Source organism: Emys orbicularis, chromosome 3, assembly GCF_028017835.1.
Source record: "Emys orbicularis isolate rEmyOrb1 chromosome 3, rEmyOrb1.hap1, whole genome shotgun sequence".
Taxonomy (NCBI): domain Eukaryota; kingdom Metazoa; phylum Chordata; order Testudines; family Emydidae; genus Emys; species Emys orbicularis.
In genome coordinates, this window is record NC_088685.1 from 210,574,318 (window position 1) to 210,594,634 (window position 20,317).

At 46.8% G+C, this 20,317-nt stretch overlaps 1 protein-coding gene across 1 annotated transcript in view; it reads left to right on the plus strand.

The window, feature by feature from the left end:
- DTD1 (D-aminoacyl-tRNA deacylase 1) overlaps positions 1-20,317 on the plus strand; it is a 111,059-nt gene that overhangs the window by 9,464 nt on the left and 81,278 nt on the right. The window contains exon 4 of the mRNA XM_065401779.1: positions 14,871-14,968. Coding sequence (XP_065257851.1) covers positions 14,871-14,968 — 98 coding nt within the window. The remainder of the gene's footprint in view (positions 1-14,870; positions 14,969-20,317) is intronic.

A 20,317-nucleotide genomic window follows, 5' to 3' on the forward strand; every position in this document is an offset into this window, starting at 1 on the left:
TGCCATCTTCTCTTTGCCACTTCGTAACATCGATACTTTGCTCCATAGACTGATGCCTCAGTCTTTCTTCCCACGTGTGGCCATGCGTGGTGCTACCCCAGACAGCTAGACCAAACCAGAATCTTCTCTCCTTAAGGTTTTTCTACTAGTCACATTAAAAAGTGAACGGGGTAGTGAACATTAAGACTTTCACTTTTTACTCCTTCGTTTCCCACCATGTTACATGTTGATGATGATAGTAGGATATGTTATATGTTGCTGATATTAGGATCTAATCTAGTCAGTCTGTTCTCTGCTCCGTTCATAGTAACTAAACAGCAGTCTTCTCTTTGCTAAAGGAAACATGGTGGGTAACAGTCTCTCCTGTGATCAGCCCTCTGTTCGTCTTTTCTCTCTGCTTCCTGTGGTCCTCTTCTAATTTGTATTGAATTTTTAGTATAACCGTATAACAAGTGTATACAGAAAGTACATTTGTGTAAATATTGCTATAGCTAGTAGGGTAGATTGAAGTATAAAAATATAACTCTTATTGTCAAGGTCTGCTTCATCCTGCTTAAGAGGAAAGCAGAAAAGTAAGGAGAAAAATGGTAGATAGGGAAAGGTTTAAGGGTTAATCTCCTGATTGACAGTATGTGAACCATAATTATCCCAGATATCGGTGTATCATATAGACTTTCAAAAGAGATTGTGTCTGCTAGGGATGAAATCCATTCCTAAAACATCAGTCTCATGTCAGCTTTCCAGTGTCTTAGTATAATATTTTTTTGCAGTTAGTGTGCTGATAATGATCTAAGTAATGTTGTTCTGATAGACGTTTCAGTTTTGACACATAATATAGTAAACCTAAATCTGATGAAATTACAGAGTTTTAAACTGGAGCTTTCAGGCTTCTTCTTATCCACCATAGTTATAGCCTAAATCACATATTTCCTTTTATGTGTATGTCAAGTTATTACTAAGTAAGGAGCCTGTTTTTGCTCTACCAAAGGCAGTAACAAAACTTCCTTGAAGTCAACGATACCAGAATCTGGTCCAGTACTGACTTTGCTTAGTTGAAGCCTCATCTCTCAGTGAAATTAAACTGAAAAACATAAGTGTGTTTCTCACCTAGAGAATGAAATATAGAAGGTTTGGCATATCTAGCTTTATTTTCTGGCTTTGTGGAATTTTCTGTTTCATTGTTTCTGAACTCTCATACCACAGCGCTTCACTTTGAGGCTTCTTATATTTTGACAACAATATTTTAAATACTTTCTCTTTCTCTCCCCCGTCTCCAAGCAACATCATAGTTGTGCACTTGAAATAAAATAGTAGTCACCACTGTCTCTTGAATGTCTGCTTTTACTTTAAAAATAGCTTTGATTTCTGCTCTGTCTTGCTGCAAATGTACGTTTGAAAATGCACAATGTCTGTAATAGTGTTGTGTGAGGGGTTGGGAATTGCTGTTCTCACTGCCGTGCCAGGTAATATACATTTCAAACTAGCTCAGTTATAAGAACCATCTACTAATTTATACTTTCTGGAGGCTGCGCCAGTCTGTAACCTACTGAATCAAATTCTACTGATGGATATTAAAATCTCCCCCCCGCAGTTTGTGGCTTACAGAGTGCGATGCCTTTGCCAGCATATTTGTAAACTTTCTGAAGTTTGTAAACAGTCTGTGTGCTGCCCCAGCTCTGCGCAGACAGCTGGCACAGTAGACGTTGAGCGAACCGCCCAATGACAACAAGCTCCGTTAAGGTACGAAAGCACCAGGCCAGGTTTGTTGTCAACAAAGCATGGTAATAGCACCTGTCAGGGCCGGTGCAAGGAAGTTTCGCGCCCTAGGCGAAACTTCTACCTTGCGCCCCCCTCAGCCCTGCGGCAGCTCCCCGCCCCCCCCCACCGCCCTGAGGGCCCCCCCCCCCGCGGAAGCTCCCCCCCCGGGGAGCCTTGCGGCAGCTCCCCACCCCAGCTCACCTCTGCTCCACCTCCTCCCCGAGCACACCGCCCCTGCTCTAATTCTCCTCCCCTCCCAGGCTTGTGGCGCCAAACAGCTGATTGGCGCCGCAAGCCTGGGAGGCAAGAGAAGTGGAGCAGTGACGGCGTGCTCGGGGAGGGGGCGTAGCAGAGGTGAGCTGGGGTGGGGAGCCCTGCGTAAGCTCCCCCCCCCCCCGCCCTGAGGCACCCCCGCGGCAGCTCCCCCCCCCGGGGAGCCTTGTGGCAGCTCCCCACCCCAGCTCACCTCTGCTCCACCTCTTCCCCGAGCACGCCGCCCCCGCTCTAATTCTCCTCCCCTCCCAGGCTTGTGGCGCCAAACAGCTGATTGGCGCCGCAAGCCTGGGAGGCAGGAGAAGTGGAGCAGTGACAGCGTGCTCGGGGAGGGGGCGTAGCAGAGGTGAGCTGAGATGGGGAGCCCTGCGGCAGCTCCCCCCCCACCCTGAGGCACCCCCGCGGCAGCTCCCCCCCCCCCGGGGGACCGTGCGGCAGCTCCCCACCCCAACTCACCTCTGCTCCGCCTCCTCCCCGAGCACGCCGCCCCCGCTCTAATTCTCCTCCCCTCCCAGGCTTGTGGCGCCAAACAGCTGATTGGCGCTGCAAGCCTGGGAGGTGGGAGAAGTGGAGCGCTCGGGGAGAGGGCGTAGGAACGCTGTAAAAAAAAATTGGGGGCACCACTTTTTGGCGCCCCCAAATCTTGGCGCCCTAGGCAACCGCCTAGTTTGCCTTAATGGTAGCACCGGCCCTGGCACCTCTCAGACTCTATGAGGATACTGAGACCCGTATGCTTGCGACAATGGACGTAGCTCAGTGAACAGCGGGACTTTCCATTCCCCCCTCAGCTGGACAAAGATACTCCCTCTGAGATACATCTTTATACCCTGATACAAACAAGTTATGTACTGCCTCTGACATAGTTACTGCCCCCTGACGTGGCTAGTTATCACCCACCACCTTGTACATGTTGGTTCAATCAAAACATCTCTATTACGTACTGTCATCCTGACCTTATCTTTTAGGAGGGGTCAATGTGTTCCTGTTATCCTTGGGGAATGTTTTTGTACCATCCTTGATATTGGGATGTTTTGGTACCACTTGATATCAGGATAAGTTTGCGTGAGTGCTCTTTGCTTAGCGCTTCTTAGGATTGTGTATTTCTGCAATATTAGCCCTGTTTTTGCCAGATTCTGTGAGCAGGTCCTGCCTCATACCAGGCCTCTGATACAAGGGCTTATGTCTCAGGCTCTCTTCCTACTACACCTGGTAATTTGGCTGATGGAATTCACAATCTGTAATAATCTTGCTGAACTGGAGCACTGTAGCTAACGGAACTTTCATATTCAGTGAAGCCATATACCAGTGGGGCTTGTGGTAAAGTTGTAATAACCTTTGGGTCTAGGACCTGAGGGAGCATTCAAACATCCTGACATCTGTACTGAAAACTTCCTAAAGGCAGCAGCCTACGTTGCCAGAAATTGTTCTGTGCATCAGAACTTATGAAGGATAATGGGAGGAATGGTCTACTGGCCAGAGAACTAGCCGGGGACCCAAGTTCAGTTCCCTTGAGATATTACGGGGGGAGAATGGGCGGAGATAATTGTCTAAGACTATGTCTACACTACACAGTTAACCCATATGATTGGAATCCAGGTTAGCCTAGCCCAGATATGAGCGTGCCCACTGCAAAGCAATACTTGAGTTACTGTGGCCACACTGTTTCTGCACTCCCCCGTCTCGGGGCATAGCCTATGGGTCTTCGTGCTGAGAAGCTCTAAGAGTCTTTTTCAGTTGTTCGTGTCAATTCCAAGAGAACTTGTCTGTCCTTTGGGAGGGAGGGAATTGTGGGAAGGGCATTGGAGGACTATTAGCACTTGAATGATTTAGCCTGAAGGTTACAGCCCATTATACTGGAACCCAGGGTCTAGCCCACATCCCCAGCTGAGCCAGCCAGCCTGGGCTTAAAACACCTCCAAACCCAGGTCAGAGGTCTTCGTGTGGACAGTAGGGGAGTTAAGGCTAAAACCTGGATGAGAGCTTGGGTTTAATTGCGCAGTGCAGACATATCCTTAGATAGATTTAGGAATAAAACAAATGTGAAGTTTCTAGGCCATGCTGTCTGAGAGATGTGTCCAAAGAATATTCTAAAAGCAAATTACTTCTATTTTTAAAGTCTCATATCTCAGAAATGGCTTGTTCGTTTCACCTTAAATACGGAAAAGGAAAAAACAAAATTTCGCTGGCCCTGGAGGTACCACACATACAAACCTCTAAAGGAAAAGGATTTTAAAAAATTAAGAGGGTGATGATATAAGCACAAATGAACTTGTGATTTTAATTAAATTCTTACATATAGACTAATGCCTATAAGCTTGTTGTATCAAAGAGAAAGTTGAAAGGTATTTTGGTCAACTGATAAGTGCCTAGGCAGGGAGAAGGTATTTGATATGAGCGGGGCCGGTGCAAGGATGTTTTGTGCCCTAGGCGAAACTTCCACCTTGCGCCTCCCCCCTCTGCACGTCGGTTCATTGAGGGGCAAATCCCAACAAGCCTTGATAGACCCCAGGGGCCAGCCATGCCCAGGGGCTGCTCCCCAGACCAGGTCCCTCTCTCCCTGCCCCCTGAACTCCCCTGGAGGGTGCACAGCCCCCCCGCAAGCCCTCCCCTCCCCACCCCACCCCGGCGGCCCCCGCCCCGAGTCCACTCACTGGCTTTGCCGGGCTTGGACCGCTGCAGCAGGTCGGCATGGAGGAGCCGGCGCGGCGGAGGGGGGCAGCAGCCCTGCAAAGGCGGCGGTGCCGCTAGCGGGGAGCAGCCACGCCCCCCGCCCCTCCTGCCCAGGCTGCTGCCCAGTGCCTCCACCCGGGGGCTCCTGCAGGCTGCAGCAGATGCATGTGGGCGGCGGCCCCCATGCACCCCCTGGCTCCCCCCTCGTCGCGTTCGGGCTCTGCGGCTCCCGGGCATTGAGCCGCAGCGGCGCGGGGCCCTGAGCCTGCTCCGGGAGGGGCAGCAGTGGCTCACACTGTGCCACACCGGCTCCTCCATGGCTGGGGCTCACCGCCAACACTCTGGCTCTCCAGTACCTCCGGAAGGCGGCTCCTCCTCCCGAGCCAGGGCACCGCTTTTTTAGGGTTACCATATTTCAACAATCAAAAAAGAGGATGGGGGGGAGAGCCCCACCCGAGCCCTGCCCCCATCCACTCCCTCTCACTTCCCGCCCCCTGACTGCCCCCCTCAGAACCCCCAACCCTCCCCTGCTCCTTGTCCCCAGACTGCCCCCACCTGGGACCCCTGCCCCTAACTGCCCCCCAGGATCCTACCCCCTACCTAAGCCTCCCTGCTCCTTGTCCCCTGACTGCCCCCTCCTGAGACCCCCCCCCACCCTAACTGCCCCCCTAAGACCCTACCCCCTACCTGTCCCCTGGCTGCCCCAACCCTTATCCACACCCCTGCCCCCAGACAGACCCCCGGGACTCCCATGCCCCATCCAACCACTCCCCGCCCCCTGACAGGACCCCCAGAACTGCGGACCCATTCAAGCCCCCCCCCAGAACTCCCGACCCATCTAACCCCCCCTGCTCCCTGACTGCCCCCCGGGACTCCCCTTACCACCATGCCTCTCGAGCCGCTGGTTTGGAGCCAAACCAAACAGGCTGCCGAGCACACAGCCCCTCCCCCGCAGAGTGCGGGCGACGCGGCACTGGGGGAGGGGAAGGGGGGAGCGGGGGAGGGACTCTGGCTGCTGGAGGCCAATGGGAGCGGCCCAATCAGCCGTGCCGCACTCTGCATGGGGAGGGAGGGGGAAAAATCCCAGACCTTTCTACCAATTCCTCCCGGCTTTTTAAAGACGAAAAGGACATGTCCGGGGAAATACGGAGGGAACTTTTTGGCGCCCCCAACCACTTGGCGCCCTAGGCGACCATCTAGTTCGCCTAGCGGTTGCACCGGCCCTGGATGTGAAAGGGCTCCTAAATCTAACAGATGTAGGCATACCATGATCCAATGGCTGGAAGTTGACGTAAAAATATTCAAAAGGGAACTAGATGTGTATTTGTTACAGGGAAGGAAATTAACCATTGGAACAGCTTGCCAAGGGATGTAGTACACTCTGTATGACTTGAAGTCTGCAAATCGAGACTGGCTGTTTTTCTAAAACGTTCACTAGCTCAACTACAAGTTTTCGTGTTTGATGCAGGAATCACTGGATGTGGCCTGTGTTAGTAGGAGGTCAGATTAGATGGTCATAATGGTTCCTTCTGGACTAAAAATCTTATGAATCTATATAAAGTGCTTTTTAAAATACCTACTTGCAGATTTCTCCACATGCAGTCTCAGTTGGGTACTTCAAGCACCCCCCAAATAATGTCCTGTGTCACTTTCACTTGCTCAGAGTTCCATTTCTAACAGCTGTCAGCCTGGAGAATTCCTGAGCTGTGGCACTCAGTTGCACTACTGTATTATATTACCAGATGGGTCGTCCTTGGAACAGATGCAGCCTATCTGAGAGTTAACGCCCCTTTTTGCTGATGGCAAGAAATTTCTTCACCTTCCTTCTTCCCAAGCCACAAGCACTTCAAAGATGTCAAGTGGCATATTCTGTATATGAGGATGACAGTGAAGACGTTAGATTAGGCTATCCAAGACATCAGACAGTCCAGCACCCCTTCGTTCTTTACCAGCTAGCAATTAAGGACAACAAGGCATTGACTGCAAGATGGCTTGGGGCACGCAGTGAAGAAATGAATAAAGCCAAAGAGTCATTGACAATCAACGGTATCAAGGACCCACATAGTTTCAAAGCATGGCGACCACCTGAGCAGAAAAATCTTACGCACTGGATAAGGTAGCCCCTGTATTCTGGGGTACTAGATGGAAATAGTTAAACTGGGTACTGCTGATTCACCCAGGGATGGATTTAGTTTCTTGACATATCCCACTGTCAAATGGACAGTCATGAATAGGGAAGAGAATGGGAAAAGGTAGACTGACCTGATAACTTCCTTTCTTCGACTGTTTATCCCATTCATGCTCTGGCCTTGCCCCACCCTTGGGAAAAGTAGTTCTCTAGACCTGATTTTTTTTTTTAAATTTAAAGTACAGGGCTCTGGTAAAGACGATCTTAAACGTTAGTTACATTTTGTAACCAGAGAGTCTAGTACAGTATTTTGCATCTTTGGAGGACTTTATTTCTGGGATTGGGTTTCTTCGGGGGGCAGTGAAAATTTGTTTTTGATTTGGCTGAGTTATAAGGGTCTCATGCATGTGCACTGGCTTTGAAGACTGAGTCTTTTTTGTTTTATTGTCCACAGACTCTCCATTGGCTTTGACCCTGGAATTTCATTTTTGAATGTGTAGATCAGCGGTTCTCAAACTGTGGGTCGGGATCCCGTTTTAATGGGGTCGTCAGGGCTGGCTTAGACTTGCTGGGCCCCAGGGCTGAAGCCAAACCCCGAGGACTCCAGCCCTGGCAGCAAGCCTCAGGTTGGGCTTTGGCCCCCACACTGGGGGCAGCAGGGCTCGGGCAGGCTCAGGCTTCGGTCCCCCCTCCTGGGGTCGTGTAGTAATTTTTGTTGTCCGAAGGGGGTCACGGTGCAGTGACGTTTGAGATGTGTGTGGAATATGATTTTTGAGGGGTGTAGCATTGAGCCAGACTGGCTCTTGCCTCATGGACTGTACAAGCTGTTCGGCGTATAGTGACTGAAGTAGGGGTCCAGAGGAAAAAAGAATAGGTGATCGTGTCAAATACAAACGCACGCAAGCATTACAAACCTCCAGGTTGCTGTCTCCAGACTTTTGAGTGCTTCCCTTTGAAATCGTGATGTTCTTCTAACATAGTGTTTTGGAATGGAATATATATTAACTTTAGGTTATTTACAGTGGCAGTAAAAAAAAAAAAAAAAAAAAAAGGGCTGTAAGGAACACATCTTCAGTAAATTGCTTCTGCTTTTTAAAATGGCATCACATGTATTTCCCAGCCGCCTTCCAGCGATGAAGTCAAAATTCTCGTTTGGAAGAAGCTTGTAAATGTAGAGGGTAGGTTCTTATGTTTTGTATGCTTTGCTCACTCTGCCTGAGGAATAGATCTGAAGAAGTGAGGTTTTTTACCCACGAACGCTTATGCCCAAATAAATCGGTTAGTCTTTAAGGTGCCACCGGACTCCTTGTTGTTTTTGTGGATACAGACTAACACGGCTACCCCCTGACACATGACTGGCTGGAGAGCCAAAGGATAAATACGGTAAATAAAAGAACAAAGGGTTTTCTGCCAGTGCAGAGCTCCCGTTTGTCTGTGCCTAGGGGAGAGAGACTTGTTTTGTGCTTAAGGTGGACTTAGAGAAGAGTCAATCAGAAAATGGAAGGAGCCCCTGGATCACAGGCGTATAAGCCAGATAGCTCTGCAGACTGATTCACCTGCTCCTGTGGCAGCTGGTTCTGAAACGATGCAAGCATGTATTTCCTAGCAAGGACACAAAAGCAAGAAGAGAAATTACTTCCTCGTTTCTGCAAACCCAAGTGCTCCCATCTAGGCCCCTTGTTATCTCATCAGCTCTCTCACCAGGCAGACCTGAGAGCACAGGGGAAGCTAAGCACTAGGGTGACCAGACAGCAAGTGTGAAAAATCGGGAGAGGGGGTGGGGGATAATAGGAGCCTATATAAGAAAAAGACCCAAACATTGGGACTGTCCTTATAAAATCGGGGACATCTGGTCACCCTACTAGGCACTGCCTTCACAACTCCCCCTTCCTTCATTCCTGGTGCAGTCCCAAAGTGCTACGGTGGGTTATGCTGACTCTGAGCAGACAAGCTAGTTTTCTCCCTCTAGCTGTGGCCACTCCACAGCTATCGTTTCCCATGCCCTGGTCAGGATTATTACCCAGCAATCCCTTGGTACTTCAGAAGACTGAGGGAACTCACTCCCTCTAGAAAGGCCTTGTCCAAGAAATAGCACCTAGATCGTCTTGTCTCCATGTCTCCTATGGACAATACTGGAGCACACTGGAAGTCCCCCCAAAATATAACCGAAATCCAGGAAGCGTCGCAGGGATTTGGACTCTTCCACAGAATCTTATGCTTCCCTCCCTCGTCAAAGGAAGAAAGGAATTCATCTGTATCAGAACTCAAGAAGTCATATACAGGGTCAGAGAACAGTCTGTTGTCCGCTGTCTAGCTTGGCACTGTGTCCAGGTGTGTTGGTTCTGTATTATGCCACCAGCGAGGCAAGATGGAGAGGTACTGCCATCAGGCAAGTATTTTTCCCTCCTGCAGTTAGGTGGGACCAGGCTTGCCTCTCAACTCATGCCTTCAGGAATCATTACATCTGAATGAGAAGCGCCCTCTAAGAGAGGATATCTGAACTGACAGGTAATGAAGTATCTCAGCTTTTGCTAAAAGGAGCAACTTCTGATACAGGTACCCAAAATTGAGGCAGCAGTTGCCACATGTATGAAGAAAATGGTGGCTCCTGCTGAAAAATACATGCCTTAGAAACAGGTAGAGAGAAAAAAAGAAGCCTGTCTATGAAGTCTGTAGTGAACTCATAGTAGTTCCTTCATCTTTCCCTTGCTCTTCCAGAGCAGTATTGGTGAAGTGTAAGGAAGTGATAGAAATCCCATAAGCCCCAGGCTATCCAGTGCAGCCTCCGGAGCACGGTCTGCGACCGAGTACTTGGAAAGCTGACTCGCAAGCCAAACAGCTGCTAGCAAACTGCCCCCAGGAGGGATGACAGACTCTCTGGAGACTTTCTAGCTAAGGCGGGCTTCCTCCTCACTTTGTCTGTGAGATCCCATGAGAACAAAAGCTGGCGTTCCTTTCCTTATTATGCCATGTTGAACTACCACCTTTCTAGAAACAGAGGCTCCAGGGCAGGGAGAGATAGACAGTTAAGGCGAGTCTACACTAGAAGCGCTACAGCGGTGTACCTGCGCCAGTGCAGTGCGTCTGGTGAAGACGCACCATGCCAATGGGAGAAGCTCTCCCACCGACATAGCACTGTCCACACCGGCGCTTAGGTCAGTGTAATTTACGTCACTCAGGGGTGTGAATTATTTACACCTCTGCGCGAAGTAAGTCATACCGAAGTAAGCTTTAGTGTAGACCAAACCTTAATGTATAAGGAGCCAGAGCATTAGCAGCAAGTGTTTCCATTTTAAGATGCTGTTTTCAGAAGCTCTTATCTTTTCTAATTCTGTTTATCTTTTGGACTGACATTTGACAAGCTTGGCTTCAGCCTGTTTGAATCAAAACAATTCTTCCAATTTTAAGTATGGGGCTATAAACCTGGTGTCATCTATGTCAGTGGTTCTCAAAGCCGGTCCGCCGCTTGTTCAGGGAAAGCCCCTGGCGGGCCGGGCTGGTTTCTTTACCTGCCGTGTCTGCAGGTTTGGCCGATCACGACTCCCACTGGCCGCGGCTCGCTGCTCCAGGCCAATGGAGGCTGCGGAAAGCGGTGCAGGCCAAGGGATGTGCTGGCTGCCCTTCCCGCAGCTCCCATTGGCCTGGAGCGGCGAACCGCGGCCAGTGGGAGCCGCGATTGGCCGAACCTGCAGACGCGGCAGGTAAACAAACCGGCCTGGCCCGCCAGGGGCTTTCGCTGAACAAGCGGTGGCCCAACTGTGAGAACCACTGGTCTATGTCGTATGGGAGTATGTAGTATACAAATAATAATCGCCTTTTTGGTACAAGTTCATCCAGAGTTTATAGTCACTTTGCATACTTTTTTAGGCATTGGTGTGGACCATCCCTGCTAGCCTGTGTTTAATGCTGGAGTTCCAGATTTAATGTGTTTATCAGAAACAGGAACCAAACCTGTAAGATGTTCTGTGCCATAATCAATGTAAATGCAAAGAGATTTCCCCTAAACGTCTGAATAGGTATTTAGACGTTCGGTCTGTGGACATGGCTATTGGTTAACCATTGTTAGATTCAGTGTTCTAAAACTTATTTTTCAGCTGTGAATCATTTATAATAGTCCCAGAAACATTTGCCCATGTGATTCACCAGCAAATCTCCGGGCCACAAATATAGAAAAATGATCTGGGGTTTCTCTGTGGGTTTTAATCTGTTGTGGGTGGCAAAGAGTTTAAGAAATGTGCAGAAGAATTATAATGACTGTGGCTTTTTGATTGCTCTGACGTCATCTCCCTGTGGGACCCCTTTCATGTTCCAGTCTCCTGCAAGTTTGCAAATTGAGAAAGAGGCAGTACAAGGGAGATCAGGTCTGTTTTTCACTTGCTTGGTAGCACTTCAGTCTCGTAAATTGTTTTATTTTCCATTATTACTTGGTATTTTTGGTGCGTAGCTAGTTAGCAATTGAGAATAGAATGGCATTTCCCCAGGATAGTGAATATTTCATGGTATCTTTATTTGAATGGAAAATACGGTTTGTCATAGCTTTTTTGAAGCAATAATTCTTCATAATTGTCAGTTCTTAGGGAAGTCATTAGTGAGTTTCCATTGCAAGAAATCTTTTCGCTTTGTGTTTTGGAACGTTGTGACTTTTAGCCCCGAAAGAGCAGCAGTGCATTGTTACGTCTTTGATTATCAGAAAGAAGCTAGCAGCTTCGGTGCTTATCTGGTTACCGTTGTTCAAAGCAAGTTGCTCCCATCTGTGTGGAAAGATTAGGTCAAATCCCCATCTGCAGTTCAGAGCCCAAGCAAAGGGCTTTGCACTGGGGAACAACATGGGAGTTTGGGAGGGTGAGTGTAATCTTCAGCCTCTCGGCCTGAAGGGAGGATGTGAAGCACTATGCAGGCTGGCTTCAGCCACTGCTACAGAATGTGTTATGAAGGCAGTTGTGTTCTGCAGACCCTTTCTTCCCATGCACACACAGGGTTGTGCTGCAGTGGGCCTGCTGTGGCCAAACCCATGCCGTTCCTCTGGCTCACACGCAGCGCCTTGCACTTTCTCGGAGAGCTGTCTTGGAGCTGGCCTCTACATGACACCGTGCCGTGCCGTGTGGTACCCCTGGATGGGCTGTTTGTGGTGTGGCCTGCTGAGCAACAGAAACGTGGTATTTCTGCTGAGATTCAGAACATATGTGCCTGCAACGGGCAGGTGGGGATTCAGCCCACTATGCGTAGCAAAACTCAGCTTTTATCTGGCGAACAGAAAACGGGTCTCAGAACATTTCTTCAGGTATATTATGCAGTCAGAAATGGGACTTTTCCATATCACCTCCACTGTCTGCTCACGTCTGATGTATCTGATCTATTCGATGTGGCTTAATGCACATCTGTGCTGGGAACCTGAATTCAAGGTCAGGGGAAATATTTCCCCCCGGGGTTATTCACCACTTTGCTTTGGAGAATGGAAGAAGCCCTTGTGCTTGGGGAGCTTTAACTCATTTTAGTCCGTAATTTTGAGGATGCACTTGCTCACAGCCAGCTGTTACCTCAGAGCCTGGCTCAGCATGCACAAAAACTTGGAGTAGCAAATTTTGAGATATGGCTATTTCCTGTCTGCTGAAAATCCTTTTCAAGCATTATTCAAAAGAGCACAATGTTTTTGCAACTGTACAGATGTTCTTCACCAAAACAATTAAGCTCTGGTAGCGTTGCCATAAGGGAGCGCCTCAGTGATCTGTCCCAGCCTAGGGGTGCGCCAGGCTACTTAAAGGGTTCCCAGATACCCGTGTTCACGGGTAAAGGAGCCTCTGGGTAACTGTTCCTCTCTGTCTGTCTGGTATCCTTTTCCCTCTCCCACGAGGCATTACACAGCATTTTTCTCTCTGTGTTGCCACCCGCTGTCTCTACAGCAGGGCTAAAAAGGAGACTGAAGCTCATGCATCAGGAGAGGGAATGTGTTGGGGCTAGCAGCAGAGCAGTCTCAACCACATAGGAAAGAAGGGAGACAAGGAGAGCACAGGGGCCAGGGTGAGAAACTTGGGATGGAGGAAGCTGAAGAAATATAAAGAGCTGCAGGAGAAATAAAGGAGGGATGAGAAGGAAAAGGAGCAGGCAGAAAAGGACAGGAGAAAACGTGTACAGAAAAAAACCTGAGACTGCAGTGACTGTTTCAAGACCAAGTTTGGTGGGAACTGAAGGGCCCAGGCACCAATCCATGGTGAAGTGGGCACCCTAGGAAAAAATGTTGGGAACCCTGCTGTAAATAGATAATGTCAAAACTGTGCCCCCAAAAAACCCCAAACCTGCTATATCCGGAGGCAAGGGGGCTACCCGAAGCCGGAGCGCTCGGGCAGCTCGGCTCTTAAACAGAGCCGAAGAGTCAGGGGTGGAGCACAGCAGCTGGAGCCCGGGAGGGGAAGTGTCCGGCCGGTATTTTTCCCGGACATGTTCGGCTTTTTGGCAATTCCCCCCGGACGGGGGTTTGATTACCATGGTTGAGGCTTACTGGAGCACCTTGGCCTCTCTGGCTCCACCCTGTTGCAAGTCAACGTCCCAAACCCTTTTACCTAGGGTTACCATATTTAAAAAATAAAAAAAAAGGACACTCCACGGGCACTGGCCCCGCCCCTTTCCCACCCCGCCCCCGCCCTACTCCACCCCTTCCCTGCCCCAACTCCGCCCCTTCCCCGCCCCTTCCCCAAAGTCCCCGCCCTAACTCCCCCTCCTCCCTCCCAGCCACGCGAAAAGGGCTGCCCGAGTGCTACCGGCTTCACGGTTTGCCGGGCAGCCTCCAGACCCTGCGCCCCCGGCCGGCGCTTCCCCAGCGCAGCTGGAGCCGGGGAGGGGAAGCGCCCAGCCGGGGGCGCAGGGTCTGGAGGCTGCCCAGCAAACCGTGAAGCCGGTAGCGCTCGGGCTTCGGGCAGCCCCCTTGCCTCCGGACCCTGTGCCGCCGGAGCAGAGCAGCTGGAGCCCGGGAGGGGAAGTGCCCGGCTGGTGGCTCAGGGTCCGGAGGCAAGGGGGCTGCCCGAAGCCGGAGCGCTCGGGCAGCTCGGCTCTTAAACAGAGCCGAAGAGTCAGGGGAGGAGCACAGAAGCTGGAGCCCGGGAGGGGAAGTGCCCGGCCGGTATTTTTCCCGGACATGTTTGGCTTTTTGGCAATTCCCCCTGGACGGGGGTTTGATTACCAAAAAGCCAGACATGTCCGGGAAAAACCGGACGTATGGTAACCCTACTTTTACCCCCCACCCTCCCTGCCTCCTATACCTTTCCAATATGAGTGAAGAACCTTCATCCAGCCACCCCGTAATGCCTGTATGCCACCCTCCAGTTTAGCTGCTTATTATGGTTAAATACTGTGTTCTTGCCTCTTATCCTCCAAATACAGACCAGAAACATGGCCCTCTACCATCCTGACTTCCTGTTATGGTTTCAAAAACAAAAACACATGCTGCATCTTTATCCTCCGACTGAAAGAGCACTATCTCTTGTCTGCCATTCTAGCATGAACTAAGAGCCGCCCAGTCTACCCATCCAGCTTCTCCTTCTGTATTGGAAGCTCTGTTATACTTTCAGCGTTCACCTAGCTGTGTGAATAGCAGACCCCCTCTCTCATAAGCCACGTCCCTACCTTTTTCCACTTCACGCTATGCAACTATCAGAGGCCACAGACTTCAGAGAGCCCCCGTTTACCAAAACAGGCTATGGAGTTATTATTTATCATAGTGCCTTGGAGCCCTAGTAATGGACCAGAACCCCATTCAAACATAGAACAAAAAAATGGTCCCTTCCCCAAATTATATTGCATTACATTTTGATTTGATTGAAAGCATGAGCGTTTCTGCTTAATTTATTTATAAGCATTTCATTCTAGGCGCTCAACACTCTTGAAAGTCAGGCCATTTATCTAGGTACCTACATCTAGGAATAAAGGCCTAACTTTAACAAGCCATTTAAAAAAAAAAAAATGACCCCACTTTTTCAATAGTGTGATCCCTCGGTGCGCATCCTTCTTTCAAGAGCCCCGTGACATTTTTTTTTCTTTTCGTTTTCAGTTGGCAAGTTTGGAGCCTACATGCAGGTAAACATCCAGAATGATGGTCCTGTGACGATAGAACTGGAATCCCCTGCTGCCACCATGGATCCGAAGCAGGTAAGCCATTAGGAGCTCTAATTCAGAGCGAGGGAAACGCTTGTAGAGTTCTCAGGGTGGATGTGCCCTGCTGAGAATTGGGTGGCTTGGGTGGCTTGACTTTGTTCTGTATCACACAGTACAGCTGACTTTTGCCATAAGGTCTTAATGCTTTCTGAATTGCCCCTGCAAAGTTAAATAATTTTTCTTTAGTTCCGTGGCTTCTTGGAAGCTGCCTACCGTCTTGCTAAAGGTTATGTATGTGTCATGCGGAGCAGCATTTATAGTACATTCTTATTCATCATTAAGGCTGCCTTCTAATCATGAGTCATAGATTTTTTTTTTTAAACATATTTGCTTTTTATTTTACAGTCAAGACTTTTGACATTTTGGGGCTATTGTACGTGGGAGGGTGCATGGGGTGATCAACAGGCAAACTAGTTTTTCCGAGAAACTAGAGTGCTGCCAGAATAAACCCTGAGCAGCATGGGAGGCTAATGAGAAGTAGGGGCAACACTGCTGTGACGCATTGGATCAGACTAGAGAACTGTGAGAATTTAATTCCTCTCGGGTGATGAGGTTTCCCTACCCTCTAGGGTAAAAATAATTATTTGTTGAGTTACGTTGGGTTTTTCAGTTTCATTCTAGAACGACAATTGCTATTGCATATTCATATTGGTCCTCTCGTATTATGGAACTGACATGGTGTAACGTCTCTGGAATCCAAATGGCTGTAATACCTGATGCTTTTTTATTACAGTATACTTATATAATTCTTTCCTTATCACCATGATGACTCCTTGACTATTTCTAAAAATTGGCATGATAAAGCAGCACTCAATCTCAATGCATAATAGTGTAAGACAAACTGTGATCGACTTGGGTTCATACAGGGTTTTACACCAGGCATGTTGTACATTTTCCAGGTGTTGATCTTGCCTGTATCTCCTTTTTATGGACCGTCTTTTTGCAATAACAGAGAATGCTTCTGGAATTGGAGACTGAGGATTTCTCAGTTTTTCTTTAATACGTTTTCTTTAAAAAAATACACCTTTCTTTATTCCTCTAACAGCACACGTAACACTAGATGTCAGTAGAGTTACATTACTTCGGAGATTGTGCTTATATACAGTTTTTTAAACAAATATCAGAGTAGGTAAATCAGGAATTCTAGATATCCTTGGATACTCTTCAAATGTTATTGGGGGCCTTACAAAAAAGGGAGAATGGTAAAACCCTAAGAGAAGTCTCATCCGCCGTAGTATCTCTTGCATAGAATTCCTTTAAAATTGCACGATCGAGCTTTAAACAATGGTAATCAGCAAAAAAATGTGTCTAAATTGGATATGAGAGCCCCAAAGATAATTCTGGTGATTAATGAAGCTTCCTTCATTTGCCCCTGCATTGGGTGAGTCTTTGTGGCTACAAAGGGGTATGTAACGGCAAGTCTGGCTACCTTCCTAAATTACTATATTTTTATGTGTACAGGATAAACTGTGCTGGATGTTGGCGATGGTAACTCAAATATATTAAAGGTTTAATCAATACAAATTCCTATCATAAAGTGACCTTGTCTTGAGAGCTGACTTTGCTGAAGGCAAATGTGATGATTGCTTTGATTAGGAAGGTGAAGGTAGAAGTTTAATGAAGAACATCAGATAAAAATAAATACAAGCTACTCTAGTGCTAGATTAACATGTAGAGTATTTGGTATTTATTTCAGAATCGCTTTAGTCTCTCTTGCGTACAGTTTCCCATTTCTCTTCAATTAGGGTTGCTTAAAACTTGTATGGGTGTGTTGCTGCAGTAATACCTATAGACCAAAGGAGTCGCCACTTTGGGACATCTGTAGGGGAAAGATACTTCCAAGTTCACTGCCAGACCTGACACTCCTCCTTTTTGTATCTATGGAATGAATGACATTGGGCCATGTTGTAATTGAATGTTAATTCAGCTGCCCATTATATCTAAGCATCATCAGCTATTCTCCTTTTCGTATAAGTGTGAAAAGTCTGAAGGGCCAGTGGTTAACTGAAGAGTGGTAGTTCTCCCCCACCAAAGAAGGTCGGGGAGAGAAGCAATAGGGGTAGCTGTTTTAAACACAGGTATTGTAATTTGCCTCCCTTGTGATTGCTATCTGATAATTGCATTACCAAGGTAAAAGAACCATTTCCAGGAAGTGCAAGTGTGCAGTTAATTTGAGCCTGTTGCTCAGCATGAAGTCCTGATTTATTGTCCTCCACTTTACCTCTCTAACTCTACAGCCGTGTTACTGAAATTGCAAAACTGGAAGATTTTGTTCCATGTTCTTGGAACTACTCGTAAATTAAATGTTGTGAGTGTGCCCCCTCCTTACCTCCAGCCTTTTGGGTTTATTCCTAATCTGCATCTCTCTTTGAGACTCAGTTTAATCTTTGTGTTGAACCATAAAACATTTCTAATCTCCAACCTGGATTGTAATGCTGAACAAAACAGCTGTTGTACTAAAACTGTTCTACACTTCAGAGCATTAATGAGACCGTGCATGTTTAGTCTGTTTTTTAGCGCACAGGCTGATTTTCCAGCATTACAGACTTGACCTGCAAAAGGCAAGCAGCAGGCTTTTATTTCATGATGAGCTGGGTAATATGTATCCAGTAATATGACTTTCAGTATTTCATTCAACAGCACTTTTAGATTTATACATTCAAATATTGTATTGTTGTTTGGAAGTATATTTTTCTAACTCTCTCCTTCCCAGTTCAAAATAATTTGGTACTGCAGGAGCATGTTTATATTTAAATGTATTTTAATACTTATTAGCCATTGTCTTTACTTATAAGATTTTTTTTCTAGATAGAAACTTTGATCTTTCAATTTATTTGTACAAATGCAAACATAATCCTTGACCTGTCTCTCAATATGGCCATGTCTAGGAAGGGGAAAAGGTATGGACTTTTAAATGACATTGAAAAGCGTGTAATATAAAACCTATAGATAGGCTTGGAAGGATTCAGTTTTTATTGATAAATGCCAATGAAACATTGATTTCACCCAACATGCACAAAGAAAAAATATTTCCATCAATAATAATCGAAATTCACGATAGGCCAAGAAAGAAAAATGCTGCTTGAGAACTTATTAGAATTGATTTAAGGCTATTTACTGTGTATATTTTGACTATATGTTGGCAATTTGTGTTTTAATGCTCACAAAGCTTTAACTTTTTGAATCTCATCGTCTACTGTCATTAAATAATATTGTCTAATGCACTCATTGTCTGAGTCTCCCATACCTTTCCACAACTGTGAACATTTAAATGGATAAAAATAGCAACAACAACAAAAAAATGCGTAAACGTAAACATCACTATCTGTTGAAATAAAACTGAATTTGGCCAAGCCTACGTATAGAGTTAAGTTAAACAGTTATTAGCTGCCTTTGGTGCCGTTAACATGAAGTGGCTGTTTTTGCTAAGCCGTTTCAAAATGGAGTGCCGGCTCTCACGTGGTTCTTCACAGTTCCATCTTGTCTCCCCTTTTCTTTCACATGCATCTAAGGCCACTGGGAGGGTTTAGTGAAGCTATGTGGGTTGTTCTGTTGTCAGCAGGCTGACGACCCCCAGCTCTGAAGCCCCAATGCAGCAAGATACATAAGCATGTGAGTAGTCCCCCTGGAGAACCATGCTGTATTGGGACTTGCTTCTCATTCTCCTCTGAATTAGCCATAGTAGATTATATCTTTAGCCAGGCCTGGTCTACATAACAGTGCTTTGCCTGTATAGCAATCCCCACAGAGGCCTCTAGTGTAGACGCAGTTTATGCTGATCGAAGGGGTTTTTCTGTCAGTATAATAACACCATATTAATATTATATTATTACGGTAGTTAAAATAAAATAAATTAATGGAGATATCCTATCTCCTAGAACTGGAAGGGACCTTGAAAGGTCATCAAGTCCAGCCCCCTGCCTTCACTAGCAGGACCAAGTACTGATTTTGCCCCAGATCCCTAAGTGGCCCCCTCAAGGATTGAACTCACAACCCTGGGTTTAGCAGGCCAATGCTCAAACCACTGAGCTATCCCTGAGTAGTAGTTACTACTACTCTTCTGTTGGCACAGCTGTGTTGAACTTTGTCATGTAGACCTGGCGTTGGTGTTTGTGTGAGAATGGGATATGACACATAAATAAAGTCAATATCACAGTTGACACTTACATTTTCTGATTTGGTACTTTCAGCAGAGTGGTCAAGGATGGAAAAAGCTTAGAGGCTGAACTTCCCCCTAATCCTTCTAGTTAGCCCCTGTTAGATCAGGATTCAGGTACGATAGCCAGACAGTGTGAGGAAGGTCACACTGCCACCATTTCCAGACTACCCCAGGTCTGTGGATCGACTACTGCAGTCTACACAGTACAAAGTCCACTCCCCAGAGCATCTGGGTTTTTTAATGAACATAAAAAAATATTAAAGTACTAAACCAAAAATGTGATCAGTAAACACATTTCACATGTTTGTTTTGTTTATAACAACAAAGCTGAAAAAAATCTGTGTCCCAGATGATGCATATCAATTTATAAAAGTCAGAGAATAATAAAGAAAAAATAGATTCTCCTTATTTGGGAAGAGGTTTTCGTGGCTTGAAGTTGCTGTATAATTTATGAAATGTAAATATGAGATTAGAAGATGCTCACTCTTGAGGCTAAGCGGGGATTTCTCAGTGCACAGAGCTAAAATTGGAGTGCCCTTAGGGAAATGTCATAAGGTCAAAGCTTCTCAGTAGCCCTTTCATACCTAACTTGTTACACGCCCTTCTTGTTTTTATTGTTACTAATACAACGTATTGAGGCATTTGCCAGAACTCTTTTGAGTATTTAGCATGAAAGTGTGTTGTTTTTCTTCCATTTTAATCATAGAAGTGCAGCCCTAGTTTTTTCTGTCCTAAGGAGATTCTCTGATGCTGTAAAGCACATGTGTGAAATCTTTTTTCAATAGTTGAAACAATACCTGATGACACAACGTCTGAGGCCTGAGCATTAGAACTGTAAGAGATCCCAAATCAGTCACATAAGTTCAAATAAGTAGCTGTTCCAGTTCGGAGGACACAATGACAAAGTTCTTATTTCAAATGCTTGGAGATAAATGTCCTGCCTGTTCCAGATATTCATGATATTTGGGAAGGAAATAATTTGGGGTTTGCTGTTGTAATAGGACACTGAGGTTTGGAGAACTGAATCTGTTGTTTACTAGATCTGGGGACCACATCTTGCATTAAAAAAATCTGTCAGTAACTCCATGAGGAATTCCATAGGAAACCTTTTTCCTGATGGCTTGTTCAAGTTACAGTAGCTAATTTGAGAGCTCATCTAGACATTTAAACAGAACAGTCTTTGC